This window comes from Dermochelys coriacea, chromosome 5 (assembly GCF_009764565.3).
Source record: "Dermochelys coriacea isolate rDerCor1 chromosome 5, rDerCor1.pri.v4, whole genome shotgun sequence".
Classification (NCBI taxonomy): domain Eukaryota; kingdom Metazoa; phylum Chordata; order Testudines; family Dermochelyidae; genus Dermochelys; species Dermochelys coriacea.
The window spans coordinates 120,753,261-120,775,833 of NC_050072.1; the positions used below are offsets into that span (position 1 = coordinate 120,753,261).

Consider the following 22,573-nt stretch of genomic DNA (forward strand, 5'->3'; position numbering starts at 1 on the left):
CTCGGAGTCGTTTCAGGCCCTCCTTCAGAGCACAGCCTTATTCTTCAAACATAAGACTCAAAGTAACACCAAAACAAAGCTATTCTGTGGACCTAAGCAGGCTGCAGAGGCCCAGAGGCTTTGGCTTGCAACAGAAGCCTACCTGCATCCTACTATGCTCGCTTGGGTGAGCTCTTTCTGCCCTTTATAGGAATTATCTGACCCCTTCACAACAGTGTCTGATACTCTCTTCTCTCACGAGCCTACGTCTGTTCTAAAAAAGGCTATGTCTGGCTGACCATTGGTCCTTAAAGGGAAATACTCCCTCAGTACACTTAGCTTATATTCCTGGCTCTGCCATTGGCCTGCTGGGTGACCTTGGGCAAGTCACTTCACTGCTCCATGCCTCAGTTTCCCCATCAGTAAAATGGGGATAATGATAGCGACCTAATTTGTAAAGTGCTTTGAAATCTATTGAAGAAAAAACACAGTATGGGAGCTAGGTATTATTAATAATGATGAACGTTCTAGAATATTAAAGGTTCTTACCTAGCTGTAGAGGGGCAGTTGCCTCACTTTGACAGAGGAGGGGTTAAAGCAGGCTGGAGGGAACCTGTGCAGAACCCAGCCAATCAGAGAAAGGCAAAAAGGCCGCTAGTCAGGGCCAGGCTGGGCCCTATATAAAGGCTGCAAAGCAGAAGAGACAGGAGTCTCTCCCTGACAAGCAAGGGAGGAGAATGGGCTTCCAGGGATAGCATCTTTGATAGAGCAGCGCTGGGCAGGCTCAGGGGAGCGGAGGGAAAGCTCCAGCCTGATACCTGCCAGGCTGAGTCCCCTGAAAGAAAGGGCCGAGAAGGTGCAAGGGCCAAAGGGAAGTGGCCCTGGGAGCACGAGCTGTAGAGGGGAGAGAAGGAGGGCAAGTCATAGCTGCCGCCAGAAGGTCCCTGGGCCAGGACCGAGAGTAGGGTCCCCTCCTCCCACTTACACTTCACCTGGCTGTGGAGGAGCATGGCCTGATACAGACTGTGGCTTGCCCCTGAGGCAAGGGGCTAGACTCCGGGGCTGCAGTTGGCCATGAGGGCAGGTGCAGACTGAGGACTGTGGATACCCCTGGAAGTGGAGCGCAGCCAGAGGGCTGGGTCCAGAAGAGGATGCCACAAGTCAGGAAGCAACACGGGTCCCAGACAGCACAGCAGAGCAGACAACGGGTGAAACACCACCGGCAGAGGGCACTCCACAGCTGGACAGAGCTAATTCCTGGAGCAACCAGCAGGAGGCGCCGCGATGGTGAGTCTGCAACCTGTTATGCTAGCCCTGAGTGTATTAACTCTCCTAGACAATTTACTGATGGATTAAAACTTCCAAACCTGTTGTTGTTGATCCAAAAGGAATTTTAAAGCTTAATTCTATACACAGACAATTGCAGATTGCACCCTTTTTCTTCAAAGGGCTATGTTGCAATTTTCACAGAAGGTAAATTAGGAAATTTTACATATAGTTCATGTATAACCTATGGGTCCCACACTGTGGATGTAGTGTTGCCTACACATGATACAACTAAGGCATACTTAAGGGAATTGCAGAAATGTCCTGTGGTTGTGGAGAAGTCCCAAAGGCCTTTTCTGGAAATTCTGTGACAGTAGGGTGCTGAATGAGGCCTAGGTTTAATCGTATTTGTCAGTGCTGTTTGACTCCACTAAGCTCTCCATGTTCATCCTGGAGTCATTTCTACTCTGATGCCTTATGTTACAATATACACTAACTCTTAAACCATTGACACTTTCCAGAGTTACAGTTGAACGCTTACAAACGTACATGCACATCTATATGTACAGATTAGTGCTTAGTAAATTAATAAGCAAATTATTTTAAAATATAGCAACATTTTTTTTCTCATCTGCATGCAGCTGATGGGCAGTTCAAATTCATTTGTGGAGAATTTGATAACGTTTCTGTTCCATCTATATAACAAAGGGTCCAGCAGAGCCATGAAAACACAGTTGTCTTATTGATTCCTCTATTGGCCATTTGTTGTGCTTATGACTTCAGATTTTACAGCCTCACAGCATTGCTTGCATTGCATTGTAACTCGGTGCCAGTTGTTACATAACTTCAGAGCTGTGAGCAATAGGAGTAATGTTATGCACTGAAACGTATCCGGCTATCTGTATTGCTGATAATACAAGTTGAATAATATAAATCCCAATAGAATGAAGTTAGGAAGTTGACTGTGAAATCTGGCCAAGTAAGAGTAAAGATTTGATATCCTGCCTTATATCCTGTTTTCCCTTTTGGCAAATTCTGATCATTTGAGATATAAAGAGAATGCAAAACAGATTGCATGCTGCATGCAGAATACTCTGCTCCTCTTTGAAGGCTTGCTAAATGTGTATGCTCCGGCTGTCCTGAGTTTGTTGTCTGAATCACTAAATGGAACAAAGAAACCCTATGGTGAGAAGAATCCTTTCCTTGTTCCCTAGTAGATGCTCTTAGAACAAAGCAAGACTAATTGTGAGTAAACTTTGCACCATGGTACCAGCACAAGCAGAGAGTTCACTGTTCTCTTAAGTAGGTGGCATGTTATGAAATTCATTAAATGCTCTGTAGCCCTCAGTGATACCATTCATAAAATACCATTCAAGTCAAATTCTTTTCTTTATCTGTCATCTGAAAGGCTTAAAACCATTCTGGAAAATCTGCTGCAAGAACTGCAGTGGAAAATCTGTTGCTGAATACAATAATTGCTTTTAGGTAAAGGATCCCAGTGAATGAATTTCCAGCATATTATTACTGTGCATTTTGACCTTTTCACTGAATACTCAAAAAGCCTAATATTGTTTCTCTTTGTGCCTTTTCTATAGGTGAAAAGGTAGTTCAGTTTGCATGGCCCATTCAGTCCTGGTCTCTCTGGGGAGACTGCCAAAAAGAGTGCCAATTAATGATAAACTTTGGCAGTTAATTTCACATAGATCAACAGAAAGCCATTAGATGATAACAGCTTTCATTCTCCAGTGGGCTGGGCTGGACTCCAACTGGCACCGCTGAAGTGAAATGGCCTTTTTAAAATGCTACTTTGAATCTGTTCACCAGAATTGTTTTAGCCATATTGGACTTCATTTTCCACAGTTGTACTTAATTATTGCCACATATGTTTGTATCCGAGTTTGCATGTGTAAGTCTGCATTTGCACATACAGAGGCCTACTTAGGTGTGAAGCTGCTGAATCTGCACATCCAAATATGGGGGGATTGTTTTGGTTAACAATCGAGACAATAATGCTATGAATTAATAGTTTGGACATTGTGGGTTTAACAACTTTATCAGAAGGAATGTCAAAAATAACATTGTGGGCTCAATCCTTTGAACCTCTGCATACAGAACTCCCACAGACATCAGTGGGAGATAATCGTGAACCATCTTGGATTATACATTAGGGCTAGAATCGGGGGTCTCAGGAGTTATGAGCTCTTATATCTTGAGCTATGGTGCCAAGGTTTTCTAAGTGGGGCTATCCCAGACTCCTATCTTCTGCAGAATCTGTAACCCACTCACTAACACATAGAGGAACTGACCTTTGATTTAAGTTTTTAATCTGAAGACCAGGCACATCACCATGAAGATATTGTGGAGATCTGCAGAGATGCTTAAGGTGGCTCCTTTTGTGTGTGTGTGTGTGTGTGTGTGTGTGTGTGTGTGTGTGTGTGTGTGTGTGTGTGTGTGTGTGTGTGTGTGTGTAGAGGCATTATCTGTAGGACCCTTCCCTTTGAAACTGTTATACCAATAAAATAAAAACCAGCAGGATCTTATTAAAGGGGAAAAGGCAAAATGCCACATTTATTGTGAATACAGAAAGAATCATATTAAGCAGTTAGTTATAGCTATAACATTCCATTCAATCTCATATTTATACACACACACACACACACAGAGGTTCTGCAAGGTTGTTAACATAGTTACCAGCCTTAGAGTTGCTCATGCCAAGCCACTGGCCAGGTGGCCTGGACATGAGGAGGGACAGGGCCTTGTCAGATGCTCATCTGATGCTCCTGGAAGTTGGTTTGCAGAATCAGACCCCAAAGTTCTCACTTTCTAGAGTCCATTTTTATAGGAATTTCTTCCTATGCCAGTCTATGGGAATTGCTTCATCATGCTATTGCTGAATCAGTCAGCAGATGACACATTCCTGATGGCTCCGTGCTGCCGGATATTATCTTGTTCTTAGGTTCTCCCATCCTTGAGTCTGTTGGGTGGATTCCAGTCTTCCCTCTGGGGGTCCTCTGGTTATTTCCACTTGACGCCTTCTTCAGCCCATGGACACTGGATTCTTAGGCTGGCACCTCCCTGATCATTAAGTTATTATCCACACCAAGCATCCATCCACGTACATCCTCTATCTCTATTTTAATCACAATTGTTAACAAAGCGAGAAGAATACAACAAAAGGGCAGGGAGTCTCTGGGTGCTGTTTCTGTTGGTACAGAGTATTGCTTTGAGTCTCTCTCTGTGTGAATAGTTGTTGTTACAAAGAATTGCTTTGAGAACAGACTGTCTTAGAATGTACTAACACAATTAGTAGCTTGCAAGTTTCACACACAGAGGGAGAGAAACAGTACCAAAAACCAAGAGACCTCTTAATTAGTAATACCCTGGAATTTAAACTATGGGGAATCAAACTCATTTGTGATTTTAATACAGAAGTACTTTAATATGATCCAACAAAATGAGCCACTTTCCTTAGTTCTTGTGGTAGGAAATAGCCTGCATGTGTTGGTCTTCAGGGCATGCTGCAGGGTAGATCCCTATAGGACGGCTGCTGAAGAAGTAAGTATTCACAGGGGGAATGGGAGTTTTAGATTATTTTCCACTGCCTGGCCAGTTAGTTCAAGTTTTCAGAGAGAGCTCAGCTAGTTGGGGGCTGAGCACTTGAAAATCTGGCCTGTAGTGACATTATATGTTCTGGAGTTGCTGTTTGTTTCAACATATTAATTTGCTGTATGTTGAGGTATATGTCAGGGAACTAGAGTGTTCAGATAGGCTTCCTGGTCATTTTACAAATCAAAATAAATAAATAAATATCACTCTTCATTTGTTTGTATGTGCAGCAAACTACTTTTGTAGTTCTCATTCAGTTCACACCTTTAGTGTCATTTGGGTTCCGTTTTTCGGGGGTTGTAGAAACTTCCAAAAACGTTGGTTTTCAATTTTAAAATATAAATGGGTTTCATGACTTTATCCAGCACTTTAAGAAGTGGGCTTGCAGGATATAAATGTACTCAAGTGAAGAGCACTGCATAGTACTTGGCTGAGATATTTCTGATATTGCATATCCCACTGTCTTACCAGTCCACTGCTTTTCTTGTTGGGTTGCATTATGGGCAGAGACAGGATAAATTAATCTGAAGATGGATTTGTCAATCGGACTACACCTTTCCTGTTATGTACATGATGCTTGCAGGAACTGGGGGGTCAGAAAGTGAGCTGGGGCTGCCAGAGGCAGTCAGGGTGAAGCTGCAGTGCAGGAAGGATGAGAGAAGCCAGGCGTTGGGCTCAGAGCCACACAAGCTGTGTGCCAAACTGTTTCCTGCAGAACAGCATTGTCATGCCTGTCGCAGGACCAAACTATTAGTTAGTATGGAAAATAATGTCAGAGCAATATTGCTTCCCCAAAGAGCAAATTGCCCATATTATAGCCTTGATTCAGGAAACATTTACGTGTCGTATGTTGAGTGGAACTGAAGAAAGATGGTCAGGTTTCAAAAAGGACATACTTTCATGTTGCACCAGGGGTTCAGGAAAGCATGCCATGGCTAGGCGGCTACCACTGAAACAGTAGTTTCAACAGCATGTAACACTGGCTTCTCAGGGTGTTTAATAAAAATCTCTCTCCTACAACTCTCCCTGCCTTCCAATGAAATATATGAAATGCTAAACTTTAAACTAGGGTTGCCAACTTTCTACCCCCACAAAACTGAACACCCTTGCCCCACCCCTAACCCCGCCCCTCCTCCAAGGCCCAACCCCTTCTCTGAGGCCCTGCCCCCTGCTCATTCCATCCCCCCTCCCTCTGTCACTCACTCTCCCCACCCTCACTCACTCATTTTCACCGGGCTGGTGCAGGGGGTTAGGTTACAGGAGGGGGCGAGGGCTCTGGCTGGGTGTGTGGGCTCCGGGGTGGGGCCGGGGATGAGTAGTTCAGGGTGTAGGAGGGGGCTCCAGGCTGAGCAGTGGGTTAGGATGAGGGAGTGAGTGAGGGTTCTGGCTAGGGATGTGGGCTTTGGGGTGAGGCTCAGGATGAGGGGTTTGGGGTGCAGGATAGGGCTCCAGGCTGGGGGGTGGAGCCAAGGGGTTCAGAGAATGGGAGGGGGCTTCGGGCTGAGACAGGAGGTTGGGGTGTGGGCTCTGGCTGGGGGTGAAGGCTCTGGTGTGGGGATGGGGCTGAGGGATTTGGGTTGCAGGAGGGGGCTCCAGGCTGGGGTAGGGGTGTGAGGTCTCTGGCTGGGTGTGCAGTCTCTGGGGATAAGGGGTTTGGGGTCCGTGAGGGTCCTCCGGGCTGGGACTGAGGGGTTCGTAGGGTGGGAGGGGGATCAGGGCAGGGCCAAGGGGGTGCAGCATGGCAGGAGGTCAGGGGTGCAGGTTCTGGGCGGTGCTCACCTCGGGCAGCTCCTGGAAGCAGTGACATGTCCCCCCTCTGGCTCCTGCATGGAGGTGTGGCCAGGCAGCTCTGCATGCTGCCCTGTCCGCAGGCACCGCCCCTCAGATCCCATTGACTGCGGTTCCTGGCCAATGGGATCTGCGGAGGTGGCACTTGGGGCGGGGACAGCGCACAGAGCCCCCAACTGCCCCTATGCCTAGTAGCTGGAGGGGGGACGTGCTGCTGCTTCCAGGAGCCGGGCGTAGCCAGGGGAGGCAGGGAGCCTGCCTTAGCCCCGCTGCGCCACTGACCGGACTTATAATGTCCCAATCAGCAGTGCCACCAGGTCCCTTTTTGACCCGGCATTGCGGTCGAAAACTGGACACTTGGCAACCCTACTTTAAACGCACACTACTTAAGGGCTATCCTGAATCAGGGCCTGTACACTTTAGATGGTGTGAAAGCTGGTGCAAAGCTCCTAATAACCTGTAACAAAGAGCCACCATGATTCCATAGCTGGGACCATTCCATAGTTGGGATTATCAAAGCACCAAAACTTCTGGAAATTTGTAGTAGAGAAACCCAAAACCTTATATCATAGACACAAAAATACTAATAACAGACTCAAACAGAGGCTCCAGATTCACTCACTAAATAAATTAAAAAAAAAAAAGTCTTTAAGTTTTTTCCTTAGGGTCAAATAAACCCAACAGTAAATCTCTGAGGGACTGTGATAAAAGGATACGTTATAAGGTTTAATTTTAAGATTTTTGTTTATTTCATCTGGTTTTAAATAACTGTCTAGACAATATAAAATGAAGCCATGCTCAGCAATAATGAGAGACAGAGCTAACTGAATGGCAAGTGTTTATTTCCTTACCACCAAATTTCTGTCCTCCTTTAAGGTGCATGATCAGGCAGGAAAACCTTAAGTAAATGGGAGCTTTGCCATGAGAGCAGAATCAGGGTCCTATGCATCCCAGTGATTACTAATTACATTTCTAAAATTATTAGAAGGTCCCAGAAGGGTCTCTGATGATAACTACAAATCAAGAGGCTGACCTTCTGGGATGAATAAGTAAGGCATTAGAGGAGACCTAGGTGAAATAGTTTCCAAGAAACTTTTTTCTGGAGAAAAATGCAGATTTGGCAACACTGAACCATTTCATGAATTCATGTCGATTTTTGCTAAATACTTTCATCCAGAAACAAAGCTCAGAAAAATTCCCCAAAAAGTATGTTTGCTTCGATGTTTGAGTAGGCAATGACTTTTTGATTAGAAATTGCTTTTAATTTTATTTTTTAAAAATCAAAACCTTTAAAAATGGATGGCATCAAAATGAAACATTTCGTTCTGGGTCACACGCAATGTTTGGTACCACCACTAATGATTTTTTTTTTGGTTCACCAAAAATTTAAAAGAAATTCAATCCAAAACAATTATTTTAATTACCAGTGAACCAAATAGCCCTTATTTTGCCAGCGCTATTCCAGAGTTCAAGTTAGCTAGCAAGTTACCTACTTTCTGTACAATTGTTAATCCTCCATTGTGGTCATCATTAGTGTATTTCAAAATTCAGGTGGAAGATACTTCCCAATGTCATTGAACTTTACAAATGTTTATTATTTACCCCAGGGCACAGCCACCGTTTTCACTTGTTGAAGGCAACTGTTAAAGACATTTACACTCCAATGAGTAGGTGTCAGTTTTCCTAAGCCCCTGTATTAACCAAAGCCTTAAAGAAAATCTTTCAACCTCAAAATGACAAATGTAGAATTTGAAACTTAATGTGGTTTTGTAATAAAAAGAAGGGGAATAGTTTAAGGATCATATTTTCATAAAGTTGAGGCTATACTACACAACTGATAACGGCATTTATACATCCGTGCTGCTGGAGGGTCTTCAGAGACATAACCAGTACTGCAAAAAGAAAAGGAGGACTTTGGCACCTTAGAGACTAACAAATTTATTTGAGCATAAGCTACACTGGATGAAGTGAGCTGTAGACTCGCTCTTTCTTTTTGCCAAGTGACTTCAAAAAATCCTCTGGGGAAAACCACCCACCTTGTCATGAGAACATAGTGATGTTGCCAGTCTGTATTTGTATTTACTTGAGCTGCCAGTTTGGTCAATGACAAGCAGAATTACTAACTTTGAAATGCATCCGATGAAGTGAGCTCTAGCTCACGAAAGCTTATGCTCTAATAAATTTGTTAGTCTCTAAGGTGCCACAAGTACTCCTTTTCTTTTCACTTTGAACCTGATCCAAAGCCTATTCAAGTCAATGGAAAGACTCTGAGTGATTTCAGTGGGCATTGGACTGGCCCCTCGGTCACCAGTACAGAACGACCATGTGACTTGCCATGCATGAAGAGCTATATGATTCCATTCAGTTATTGTCCCCTAGAGCTGTGCTGTTTTAGTTACCTTCAAAGCTGGAACTACTTCTAACAGCATTGTTCTTTTGGTACAAGTATGGTGGCATTGTACTTTTACAAAGATAAAACTTTCACTCATTTCTTAAAGTGGCAAGTCAGTTATATTATTTACATCCAGGTTCTAAAGGGTTCTAAGCCCCTGTTCAGGAAAGTAGTTAATCACACAATTTTAAGCCCATGCTTAAATCCTGTTGAATCTCAATGGGACGTAAGCACATGCTCTCATGCTTTGCTGAATACAAATGGAGTTGAGCACATGTTTAAATACTTTGCTGAACTGGGACCTAAGTGAATACCCCAGCTATTTAGTGTTTGCTGTTAGGATACTTTGATCTGCTAGGATACCTAGGACCTTGACTTTAAAAAAAAACAATCTTGAGCCATACAGTTTATAACAAAGGCACTTGAGACAATTCATATATTCAAATGAAAACAGCAAGCACAACATCTATTCAGATTTTCCAAGTCTGCATTGTGGCTTTGACAAGTTATGCCAAAAGAATGTGTTGTAAACATGAAGACATCTGGTCTTATGTTCCAATGATATTTAATATGATGGAGTTATATAGTCACAAATACTGGTCACATATGAAAAACAGGAAAATATTTACATTATTTTGTAATAATTTAATAAAATGAGTATGTGCGTGTGATGGGGGTATTAGTGGTTTGGAAAAAGGGAGGGGAAGTAAAATGTGATATGATCAAACTGGATAATGGATTTTATGACCTCTTTGCCTGTGGCAATTGAGTTAGTAATACTTTAGGTCTGGATACAAGCCATTGTTCTGTAATACATTTGGGTTATTACAACCTCTTTCTGTGCTTACAGAAATAAATTGGGACATCATACTGGGAAACGCATGAACATATGCCTATTTGAAAATTAGAATAGATCCAAAAAATTTTATTTTATTATCATCAGTGTTTTAACAAATATCCATCATGTAAAACCCTTTATTTGGTTTTCATCTGTCCTAATGGAACACTGGAGTATTGTTTTTGTTTTACAAAACTATGTAAAATTATACAGGATATCTTTAATTTCTATCATTTCAATAATTTCACTAGTGTGATTCCCAGTCATCTTAGAATCATGACAGATCAGCTAATTGAGAAGGGAACTTGAGTCAGGTTAGTGGCTCCTTTCTCTATAAAAGACTGGCTAAAGTTGTGCAACCTATTTTATGTGGTGTTTGTTACAATTAAGGCCTTATTATGATAATTGGCCTGACGTATTTACCCTACTCAGTGAAATGTGAGTGGAAGTCCTTAAAGTGTCACCATAACCTATGTTGATGGGAAAAGGTGCAACAGACAGACAAAAAAATTAGTACAAACAAGAAGGTCCACTGATATAACTTAAGAATGGTGTTAAGATCATGCTTGGTAAACAAGAGGAGTGTGGAACTGGAAATCAATAGATCAAAATTGGTGTGTCAGAAATTAGGCCTAAGTGATGGACAAAATAATGAACGGATTGGATATTCAACCCATCACTCCCTTTTGGGGTCCTTGAAAAGAGACTTTGGATGGACGGATGCAAATTCTGATTGAGTGAAAGAGAAGGGGGAAAAGCGAGCTTCAACATCATGGCCACCACCCCCACTGTCTCCTGGGACCCTGGACCTTCTTCATCCTAATCCTTAGAGATGTCCTGACCAGACAGGGCCGGAGAAAGGGAGACAGATGACTTCACTGCCTCCACCGACTCCAGGTAAATCCTGAATACCATCTGGGATGTGAGGCTGTCTCTCCCCCCTTCCCCATCTTATTTCCTTTCTTTCCTATCCCTCTCCTTTTGCCTTATATTTAATTAGTCTGACTTAGCTGGCCAAGACTGTATATTTTGCAACACTGCCATGAGCCTGGGACTCCAGAAACTGCTCAAAGCAATGCTCTGAACAGCCTGATGCTGGTACAAGGTCGCCAGGTCTCAGAATGACTAATACAATTATGTGCCTTCCTTCCCCCCCCCCCCCCACACCAGCAGTGAGGTTATAAGTGAGAGTCAACATCAGAAGCAGAAGCTGCATTTCCTGTGTTTGTGGTTCTTTCCTTTCTCCTCTTGTGTCTGTTTCTCTTGTTTGGTCTGCTAGGAGACAGGATTAGACTTTACCAACACCAGCAATAACAGCTCCAGCTCATCTCAATTAACTTATCTTTTTGTCCCAAAGGACAGTTATTAATATCTAAGGCTTTGTCTACACTACGCAGCTTTGAATGACAGGGCCATGTCACTAAAAGTCGGCCGTGTAAACACTGTTTGTTTATCAGCACTTTTGCAGACAACATACTTCCACCCCCTATAAGCGGGGTTTGTGTTGGGCGGGGGGCGGGGTTTAAGCACCTGTGAATGACAAAAGTTTTGTTATTCATTTGGCAGTGTGGACGAAGCTTAAGAGACTGTCAAACAAGGGGGTGGAGGTTTCCTTCTGGAGATTCTCTACAGCTAAAAGGATGTTGGTAAATGAAAGCCTTACTGAATTGTCTACATTTCAAATGCTTACCTGTTTTGCCTTTGTCTTTTACTGGATCTTTGCTAAAAGGTTAAAAAAGCAGTTTTAGTGGTGTGTTTGCCATGGTACTAAGTAGGCTGAGGTCTCTGTACATCAAACCCTGATTCATGTTTAAAAGTATTTAGTGTTGGACAGTTTCAGGCTCATGTTAACACCTTTTAATGCTTTGGGCCAATATATTCCATCTGAATTAATACAGCAGCCCCAATCTAGCAAAGCACATGCTTAAACTTAAGTCTATGCTTAAATGCATGCTGGATCGGGGACTTAAAGAGGAACTTCGACTTGGGGACAAGCTTCTAAAAAAAGAGAGCATCTAGACCAAAAGCAATTTCTGCAATATCAGTAATGAGATATGGAGGGTTCTACAACGAAGTGATTGTGGGGTCAAAGTTGGACTAGATCAGTAAGCAACCAAAAGATGATACCATTTTGTTGCGCAATTTATTAGTGCGGTCAACACCACAAAATCCACCAAACTGTCATTCCTGTTGGCCACCTCTGCAGAGATGACAAAGACAGAAGAGGCACAAAGTTGTGAATTAGCCTTTTTTCTATAAAAGTCGTTTGTACTTGAAGCACATTAAGGGAGCTTAGAGTACTGCTGATGTATGCACTATACCTGGTTTTGGCTAAATTGAAAAGCTCAGTCTCCACTCTGATACCTCTTATGTGGGGTCTTTTTCTGCTGCCTCATTTGTACAGATATCCAATCAGAAGCCCTCTGGGTGGTGTCTGCTGGCTCCTTGGACTCCTTTGCAGAGCAACAGGCTCTGGCCACTGTTCTCTGCTCCATGTCCCCATTTGCTTCCCTGGTTTGGAACCTTTGACCTGCACTCCCATTCTTGTTTTATCTTTTTGTCTCAAGTAATCATTTTGTTTTCCAATCTTGGTGCCCCACCCTCACCTGAGGGGGTAGGCATTTAGTTTGGTGGGATCCCCCTGAAATTCATAAAGGCTGTTACCTCTCATATGGGCCCTTTTTCTGGTCTCTCTTGTGTGCAGGTATCCAAACAAAGTTTCTCTGGGTGATGGCCACTGACCTTTTGGACTTCAAAATGGAGCTGTGAGCACTATCCAGGGCTCTCTGCTCAGAGTCCCTATCCAGTGCCCTCATTTTAAACCATTGACCTGCTCTCTTGTTCCTGTTTTCTTTTCTTAATGTTTTGTCGCACGTAACCAGTTAATTTCTGGAATCTGCGGTCCCTCCCTCAATTGAGGGAGTGGGCCTTTTGTCCTGTCTAAGTGTAGGTTCCCCCCTCGCAGAATTCAGATCAACTGCCATCTTTCCTGTGGGGCCTTTTTCCAGCTCCTTCTCCCTACGCACATCCAGGCAAAGTTCCTCTGGCTGGAGTCCACTGACTCCTTGCTTGGACTCTCTCAGAGCAGTGGGACTGTTTGAGAATCTGTGCTTGGTGTCCCTCTGTCAGGGCCAGGTTGTGGGTGGCCCGTGGGACTGGGGTGTGCTGCTCATAACAGGGCCAAAGAGTTGAACATCAGTCCAGGGCCAGGCCAGGTTAAAACCACCGTCAGAGTCCATTGCCAAATTGAGAGCATGAGGCAAGAATTAGGGTCAGGTGAGGCAGGGATATTGCACTAGGGTCAGCAATGGTCCTAAGATGAAGACATTAAACCAAGATTTGGGTTGGGATCTGGACTGAGGCCAAGAGTCTGGGATCCAGGTGAGTCACAGTGAGGAGTGGTGCGGCAGAGTCTAAGGCAGAAGCACACCAGAGGTCTGTGGTGCTCAGACAACTCCCAGAAATGGCTTCCTGGTTTATGTGGTGAGTGGGGCTTGGTGGGGTGCGAGTGGGGGGTGTCAGGGTGCAGCTAGTTGGGGCTCATGGGGTGGGGGTCCAGCTGTGGGGGGCTCCTGATGCAGGGGATGATGTTTGGTGGGGTGGAGGTTTGGTGAACTCGGGGGGCAGGGTTCTGAGTGCAGGGGGCTCTTGATGCAGAGGGGGTTCAGTGGGAGTGTTCCAGGTGTCCATGTGGGGGGAGGGGTCCCAGGGAGCTGCTCCCCCTGTCTGCCCAACCCCCTCTGGCTGAGCCTCACTCTCACCCCCCTGCGGCCAGACCCCCCCCTCCCCAATGGTGAAGAGCTTCCTGTAGCTGGGGGAAGTTTCTGGGGCTTGACCTGACCCAGCCCTGGCTGCTCAGTGCAGGGAAGGGGAACTCTGTCTCCATCCTCCTCTCCCCCCCTACAGCTGGGACTAATGTCCCTGGGCATCCCCAGGCATCTGAACTGCTGAGGAGGGGTGAGTGAGCACTGCTGCAGCTTTTCTTTATTTCCCCACAGAAACCATTTTCTGCAAGGAAGCAAAGGGAATCCGTGGGGGTGTTTTTCTGCTGTGTCGTAGTTGTGCAGAATTTCCCCAGGCGTAGCTGAGCCTTTTGCTAGGGTTCGCCTACCATCCCAGGATTTAAATAGGCTGTCTCTTCTCATCTGCACTGAAAGTTTGACTTAACAAAGCAGGTCACTTGACTTGATGCTTTCTGTGTTTCCTTTACTGTTAGCTCAGGTATTTCTACTTGGTTCACAGCTGTTCCCTGATGGCCATCTTTTCCTGCAGCTGCAGTGTAGTCACCACCTTGTATCTCACATTGTTTTATAGGATCATAGGAGGAGTTTAGGGTGAGACTGCTGTGTGAATATGAATCCCCTTGAAGGGACTGTGGCTCATTGCTGAAAGCTGGATGTGCTGATTGCAGCCTCTCTGTAATCCACGTTAACTGAAAGTTTGTTTATCTGGCTGGCTGGGATTCTATGTGAGCTCAGCTCCTACCTGATCCCCTTACTTCTTGCTGCAGCTGACAATACCACTAGCTACCAACGCATTGTAAGGAATGTAAAAAACAAAACTCTCTTCTCTTCTTTATGGATTCAATGAGGTCATATAAGCACTGCAGAGAAAACACAGAACCCTACAATTGGTTCTTGGCTGAAAAGAGCCTTCCAGATCGCCTGCAAGGAGACACAAGTATACTTCAAAATAAAATGTTACTTGAAGCAGAGGGAAAAAAACCCCTAAGAATTAAAAAGTAATGAGCCACTCAGTGGTGGTGTGATCCTACATTGGGGTCTTCACTATGGCAGCTAGTCCCATTGCATTCAGTCTCCTTTATATCTGGATAGATAATGGTTATCTTGCTGAATAATCTCCAATCCTGCAGAGTAGCAGTTGGTATTTTGCAAGCTAAAAGTTGTATAAGACTGAGGTATGCCGCTCCTGTGTAGGCATTAGAAACGGTGAACTCTCTCTGCCTTCTTACATATGTAAGCTTAATATTCATCACAACAGTAATGTAGCTCTCTTGTGCTATCATTTCCTCATCACCCCTCGCCATGTAATCTGTGACCACGCTTCCATTTTTTTTCCCTTCAGAAGACACCCTTCCACCTACGGTCCATGCCACTTTCAGCTGGGGCCCAAATAATTAATCCCTATTTTAAGAGTCCAGGGGTCTTGGGGAAAGAGCTTTGGGGATGTAACTGATTACTAACAGGGAAATTTTCAAAAATATCAAAGTGATTTAGGCATACTCCCCCCAATTAAAAGTCCATGTGATTTGTGATCCAAAGTCATTTAGGTGCTTTTGAAAATCCACCCTAAGTCATCACTCTCCATACTACCCCTTGGAGAATGACATTGGGGGTGGTTTGAAACATTCTGTGGTAGAGATGTCTGGGAGTAAGAGGAGGCAGGCAAAGAGGCAGTTAGAGTAAAGCTTGGCGAATAATGAATTTTTCAGTTTGCTAGCAATTCTGAAAATCTTTCCCATCCTTCCTGTATTAAAAATAAACCTTTGAAAGAGAGAGATTCTTAGAGCTTGAATACACAGATACTTGGTGTGCATAAAATCTACAGCCCACTAACTTGCTACATATTAACTGACTGTTTGGACCCTGGTGCTACACTGGAGTACATCAAAGTGCACGGTGGGATTTTTAGTGTAGTAGAAGGGTCCACTCAGCCAGTTATTGGGTGGCAGGCTAGTGCACTGTAGATGTAGAAAGAGAATATATACCAGGAGTCAGAGACATAATTTAAAAAGAGAGGAAACTCTCGTAGCCAGGAGGCTAGACAACTCAGTTTTCCTTTGTGTCTGTCACTAGCTGACCATCTCTGAGAGCTTCAAAGTCTTGAACACAAGTGCCTGGCTGGATGGCTGACTATGCAGTCTGCCAAGGAACCAGATGCTGCCACTGATCTCTTGGGATTGCCATCAAACACAGGGCAGTGGAGGGGAAGTTTTATGGTGCACACAATTGCCTACCATTTGTTTACCGTGTCCCCTATAACTGCTTTCTCTCTTTATTCATGCTACACAGTTATAAAAACACTTTACAATTAAACACTGTAACATGATGTAGAAAAACAACCTCAAAATGTGTTCTGAAAACAAATCAAATGGCTTTTAAAATGAGCTCCTACTTTCAGGTACCCTTATGAAATTACTACTGTGTTTTTGGCTATCAGTAGTGTTGCATTTGTTTATAATGGTCATATAGTGTTTATATTTGTATAGGTGTTTTTTTCCAGAATCCTTATGAGTCTTGTCAGGAAAGAGCAGTGCTAGTTTATTTACAAGGAGCCTGGGGTCAGTTACAGGTACTTTAATTGTCTGAAATGGAATAGGCCTATTAAACATAATTTGGATTTTATTTAATACAATTCATGCCCAGTGGTACTGTTGGTGTTATTAGCAAGCTTGAAATTTGCTAATGAAGACCCAACTAGGCAGTGGTGCTGGAACAATTTTAATAGTGGGAGTGCTGAATGCGGAAGCCATGTATTTGGGTTGTTATCACTACTTAAAGCCAGGGGGTGCAGCAGCACCCCTAGTTCCAGCACGTATGCCACTAGGTGCCCCAAGAAGGTCTGCGAAGGTTGTGTCCCTGCGTTTGATAAGCTGTCATGAACTTCAATGACAGCTAAACTAGGCTCAATTATAGATTGGGTTGTTTGTATATGACACATGGTACAGTAACCAAAGAAATCAGTGTGATGTAAGTGGGGTGTTAATCTTTGCAACTCTGACCCAGGTCATGTGACTGGGGCTAGTTAAGTTTTAGTTTCTTGCCAGGACTCCTGGATATCAGATCTTTCCTGCAACACAGTTCTGGAAAATGGTATAAAATATGCTTCTCTCCAAGCAAATATAAAATAAACATTACAAAGCGACGCCAATTAATTAAAATAGGGATTCACCTTAGCCCCTGACATTAATGAATGATTTACTTTTGGGGCATCGCATGCAGCAAAGCCATCAAAATCAACATTGTGAGGGAACCATTTTGGGGGGGTTATTTTAAAAGAAAAGCTCATTTTAGAACTGAGCAGGTAATTTGATGAACATCACTATTCTTATGGATTTAACCCTCTTTTATGTTGACAAATTATGATTTCTTCTGCATTCAAATGTATTTTCTAAATAGTTTGTGCAAACACATTTTAGCCTACAGGCTGTTCAAACTCAGTTAACTTTGACAACGGTTATTTGCGGGATCCTATAAACCACATGGTATTGCTTCTGCTTCCTGACTGGATGACTGAAATCTTTAAACAAGAGACTATGAAAAATGCATAAATACTCCTGTTGGTGCGAGGAATCAGGTAGCCATATGGGCATGTCCCAGCATTTGAGAGGATATTGGTGAACAGAGAGTAAAAAGATGCACAAGCATGGCTGGATGGAACAGCCGTTCAGGCTGTGAATCAATATTCCTGTTCACTGTGTCTGGAGTAGAGCGGGTTGGCATTTTTCAACACTAAATGTTATCTCACTGGAAAATGGCCCTCTTTCAAAAATTTTTGCTCAGATTGTCAACATTATTGACATTTTCCATTTTTAATGAAATTTTCCATGATATTTATTTACCGACATGTTTATCAATTTTTATAGAAATGTTTCATTTAACAACCCCCCTTTCATACTGAACATTTTTAACCATTTTAAGAAAAAAATGCTAACCAATATTGCAGAAAATTTCACAAAACCCAGAAAAATGGGTCTATACGGAACCCTAAGGATGGAAACAACTTCAAAATTTGGGATATTTCCCAACCAGCTCTCATCTGAAGTATTCAGTGAGCCCTAGCTCTTTTATAATTTCAGCTTTCACTCTGTGGCCTTTCACCCCTTCTCATTTACGGGAATCCGTTTTGGAAAATGCTTTGCAGCTCACATTTAATGCTGTTGTTCCTAAACCAAGGGCATGACGAATGAACATCTGACCTTCTCAAGCCACTTGGGAAAACCTAAAATGGACAACTCTTAAACACTTCTGGCAGGGCGGCACGCTTTCATTGTCCACCCTGACATCAAGTCCAAATGCCAAGCATATCTAGGCGAAGGTGGCACCTTGCCCAGCATCCCATATGGCAGAACATTTGCTTCCCAAGCTATTGCCCACCAGCATCTGCAGGAATAGTATAATTTCTTTAAGAAGGAGTGCTGGGAAAGCTGGGAGAAAGGGCTTGGAATCTCAGCCACATGCTTTAAATAATTAGACTTGCTGGCTGTGACAGTGTTGCTTAGACATCTACACTTCCTGTGGAAAGTGCCACCTGCTTTCATCTCAGGCTCTCCACAGCATGGGGGGATAGTGTTATGTCAGGGGCATGATAGATAACTTGCTACTGCTCAGAGTTGTGGGGTGTGGGGGAGGGGAAAGAGCACAAGAAATGGTTCTCAGTGCTACAGTGCAAGTGGTTTAACAGGGCTAAGTGACTAGATGGAATTTTCAGCCTGCCTGCTGCTGAATTACTATAGTATAGATGGTCACTAAAGGCCTGATCCATTGCCCATTGAAGTCAATGAGAGTCTCTGTATTGATTTTTAATGGGCATTGCATCAAGCCCTAATTTTTCAAGCCCAGTTTATGGTAGGCAGGGATCCGTATACATGCACAAATACAAAAATGTGTTCAGTTGCCAGCCTAGATTTATAAATGTATTTACAGCTGACAAATAGGTATTAAGATCCCTATCTTCCCATGCAACGATAGTCATTGTAGAAATGGCAGTGAGCATATTTCAGACTCTTTTTGAATAGAGGGTTAAACCCACTGAAAAATTGGTGCTCACGATGAGCAAGGACCCTTCCATACAGATTCAGTGTTTGTATTCAGAAAGCTGATGACATATTTGATATCCGCTCCAGTTTTGCAGTAGAAAGTGTATGAAACTAATAAGGGAAAAGAATGCCAGTAGCCAAGAGGCACTCTACTGTCAGGCTGACCCCTGGGATGGGGGAATGTCAATTCCTATCGGCTATAGCAAAGCAGAGTTCCACTTTTAGGCTAGTAATGAGAGCAGCATAGCTATTCAAATGATCCTGGTGAAAAGGAGAAAAGTGGGCAGAGATGATCAGTTCAGTAGCACTAGAAGAAGTAGTAGCAAAAGCATAAGTGCAATCAGTTTGTGATAGCAGGTACTATAGAGTGCTCTTGGCTTTCTGTGATGGCTCTTGCATGTGTTGCTGTGGATGAGAAGCTGGACGGGATTTTTTTTTTTCTGAAAATATGTTCATCATTGCTTGTAGTACAAGAACACAGGGGACTTAACAGATACCTAGTGTTTTCCTGTTTTGTAGTGGAAGAGCAACTCATTGCTAACCAGTACTCAGGCTGCTGACAGCAGTTCCGGGCCCCAGGGCAGGACAGTCAATGGGCCCCCTAGAAAGGAATGGTTGAGTTTTACGATACTACTTTTTGTCCTATTGATAACACATCACGACCCACTATATGTAAGTTGTGGCATTGCTTGATATAGTTAACGTTTTTTTTTCTTCCAGTTTAGGCACTAGTATTAAACAAATTGTGAGACTAAATATAAGATGTAGAATTTGTTGTTTCTGAATTATATATTTAAATACATTATGGAATGAAATTGGAGAGAATCCTGCGCAGAGCAACAAAAATGCTGGGGCACATGACTTATGAGGAGAGGCTGAGGGAACTGGGCTTGTTTGGTCTGCAGAAGAGAAGAGTGAGGGGGGATTTGATAGCAGCCTTCAGCTAAGTGAAGGGAGGTTCCAAAGGGGATGAACTTCGGCTGTTCTCAGAGGTAACAGATGACAGAACAAGGAGCAATGGTCTCAAGTTGCAGTGGGGGAGGTCTAGATTGGATATTAGGAAACACTATTTCTACTAAGAGGGTGGTGAAGCACTGGAATGGGTTACCGAGGGGGGAATCTCCATCCTTAGAGGTTTTTAAGGCCCGGCTTGATAAAGCTCTGGCTGGGATAATTTAGTTGGTGTTGGTCCTGCTTTGAGCAAGAGATTGGACTAGATGACCTCCTGAGGTCTCTTCCAATCCTAATCTTCTATGATTCTATGAAATAGGAGGTGAGCTTGGCAAACAAAGACCTGCAGGCAAGTGGTGTCCCGTGAAGTTCTGCCAAGGTACTAGACTGCCCCTTTTACAGTAGCCAGGCCTGCTTTTTAAGGTTTCCACTGACAAAGGCTGATGGCCGAGTAGCACTCATGCAATATTCAGGAAGGCATCTTTGGCTATGAGGTTTTCATGCAGTTCAGTATATCACTATCAATAAGATTAGTCTCTGTCCAAAGATACAAAGCCCCACATTCAGCACATGCATACAAATGACTTTTCCTCCCAAGATCAGATAAAGTCCAATATTTTTCTTAGCAATGAAAATGTGTATTGTATGTTTTATTTCCAATTCCTCTTCCACAGCATATGCACTGTATGAGATCCTTCATATCCCAGAAAGAATTAATTTCATACCAGGTAGTTGAAGGCTGCTATCAAATTCCCCCCTCACTCTTCTCTTCTGCAGACCAAACAAGCCCAGTTCCCTCAGCCTCTCCTCATAAGTCATGTGCCCCAGCCCCCGATCACATCCTTTCTGTAGTGGGGGGCCCAAATCTGGATGCAGTACTCCAGATGTGACCTCACCAGTGCCAAATAGAGGGGAATAATCACTTCCCTGAATCTGCTGGCAATGCTCCTACTAATGCAGCCCATATGCCATTAGCCTTCTTGGCAAAAAGGGCACACGCTGTACAGTGAATGTACTGAGAGATTCTCATTCACTGTAATCCCCAGGTCCTTTTCTGCAGAACTGCTGCTTAGCCAGTTGGTCCCCAGCTTGTAACAGTGCATGGGATTCTTCTGTCTTAAGTGTAGGACTCTGCCCTTGACCTTGTTGAACCTCATCAGATTTCTTTTGGCCCAATCCTCCAATTTGTCTAGGTCACTCTGGACCCTATCCCTACCCTCCAGCATATCTACCTCTCCCCACAGCTTAGTGTCATCCGTGAACTTGCTGAGGATGAAATCTATCCCATCATCCAGATCATTAATAAAGATGTTGAACAAAACCGGCCCCAGGATTGACCCCTTGCGCACTCTGCTTGATACCGGCTGCCAACTAGACATCAAGCTGTTGATCACTACCCATTGAGCCTGACAATCAAGCAAGCTTTCTGTCCACCTTATAGTCCATTAATCCAATCCATACTTTTTTAACTTGCTGGCAAGAATACTGTGGGATACTCTATCAAAAGCTTTGCTAAAGTCAAGATATACCACATCCACTGCTTTTCCCCATATCCACAGAGTCAGTTATCTCATCATAGAAGGCAACCAGGTTGCTCAGGCATGACTTGCCCTTTGTGAATCCATGTTGACTGTTCCTGATCACCGTCCTCTCCTCCAAGTGCTTCAAAATGGTTCCCTTTAGGACCTGCTCCATGATTTTTCCGGGGACTGAGGTGAGGCTGACTGGTCTGTAGTTCCCCAGGTTCTCCTTCTTCCCTTTTTTAAAGATGGGCACTATATTTGCCGTTTTCCAATCGTCTAGGACCTCCTATGATCACAATGAGTTTTCAAAGATAATGGCCAATGGCTCTGCAATCACATCAGCCAATTCCCTCAGCATCCTTGGATGCATTAGATCCGGAACCATGGACTTGTGCATGTCCAACTTTTCTAAATAGTCCTTAACCTGTTCTTTCACCACTGAGGGCTGCTCACCTCCTCCCCATATTGTGTTGCCGAGGACAGCAGTGTGGGAGCTGACCTTGTCTGTGAAGACCAAGGCAAAAAAAGCATTGAGTACTTCAGCGTTTTCCACATCATCTGTCACTAGGTTGCCTCCCCCATTCAGTAAGGGTCCCACACTTTTCCTGACTACCTTTTTGTTGCTAACATACCTGTAGAAACCCTCCTTGTTACCCTTCACATCTCTTGCTAGCTGCAACTCCAGTTGTGCTTTGGCTTCCTGATTACATCCCTGTATGCTCAAGCAATATCTTTATACTCCTCCCTAGCCATCTGTCCAAGTCTTGTAAGCTTCCTTTTTGTGTTTAAGCTCACCGAAGATTTCACTATTAAGCCAAGCTGGCCACCTGCCATATTTGCTATTCTTTCTGCACATCGGGATGGTTTGTTTCTGTGTCTTCAATAAGGCTTCTTTAAAATACAGCCAGCTCTCCTGGACTCCTTTCCCCCTCAGATTAGCCTCCCAGGAGATCCTGCCCATCAGTTCCCTAAGGGAGTCAAAGTCTGCTTTTCTGAAGTCCAGGGTCCGTATTTTGCTACTCTCCTTTCTTCCTTTTGTGAGGATCCTGAACTATTTGTCTATGCAAAGGCAACCCCAATGGCCCACCTCTATGGCATAAGGATACAGCTTCAGCCACAGATCACATAGTCCTAACACTAACAAAACATGCAAATGATTTCAAAGCAGCAGCATATCTACAACGGATAACAAGAGAACACTTTTTATAAAAACTTACGTGCTTCTGTCCTGAAGCCTGTGTGTCTAGCAGGCATATATAGGCATACAATGGGTCATTAACGATTTCATACATGCACATTTTGTGGGCACAGTTTAGAAAGCTTCTTTAAAAGTATGATGCTCTGGGTGAGATTCTCAGAGGTGTATCATGGAACTCACAACCCAGGGACAGTGGGGAATAAGGTGGCTCTGTGACTTTTGCTTTCTCCTGATCCTGGGTTGATCTGCAGAC

General features: G+C 43.8%; 1 protein-coding gene across 1 annotated transcript in view; it reads left to right on the plus strand.

Moving 5' to 3' along the window:
• Positions 1–706: 706 nt before the first annotated feature.
• Positions 707–22,573, plus strand: part of LOC119855918 (E3 ubiquitin-protein ligase Topors-like) — a 108,781-nt gene continuing 86,914 nt past the window's right edge. Inside the window, exon 1 of the mRNA XM_043515135.1 lies at positions 707–1,266. Coding sequence (XP_043371070.1) covers positions 1,264–1,266 — 3 coding nt within the window. The 5' untranslated portion in view covers positions 707–1,263. The remainder of the gene's footprint in view (positions 1,267–22,573) is intronic.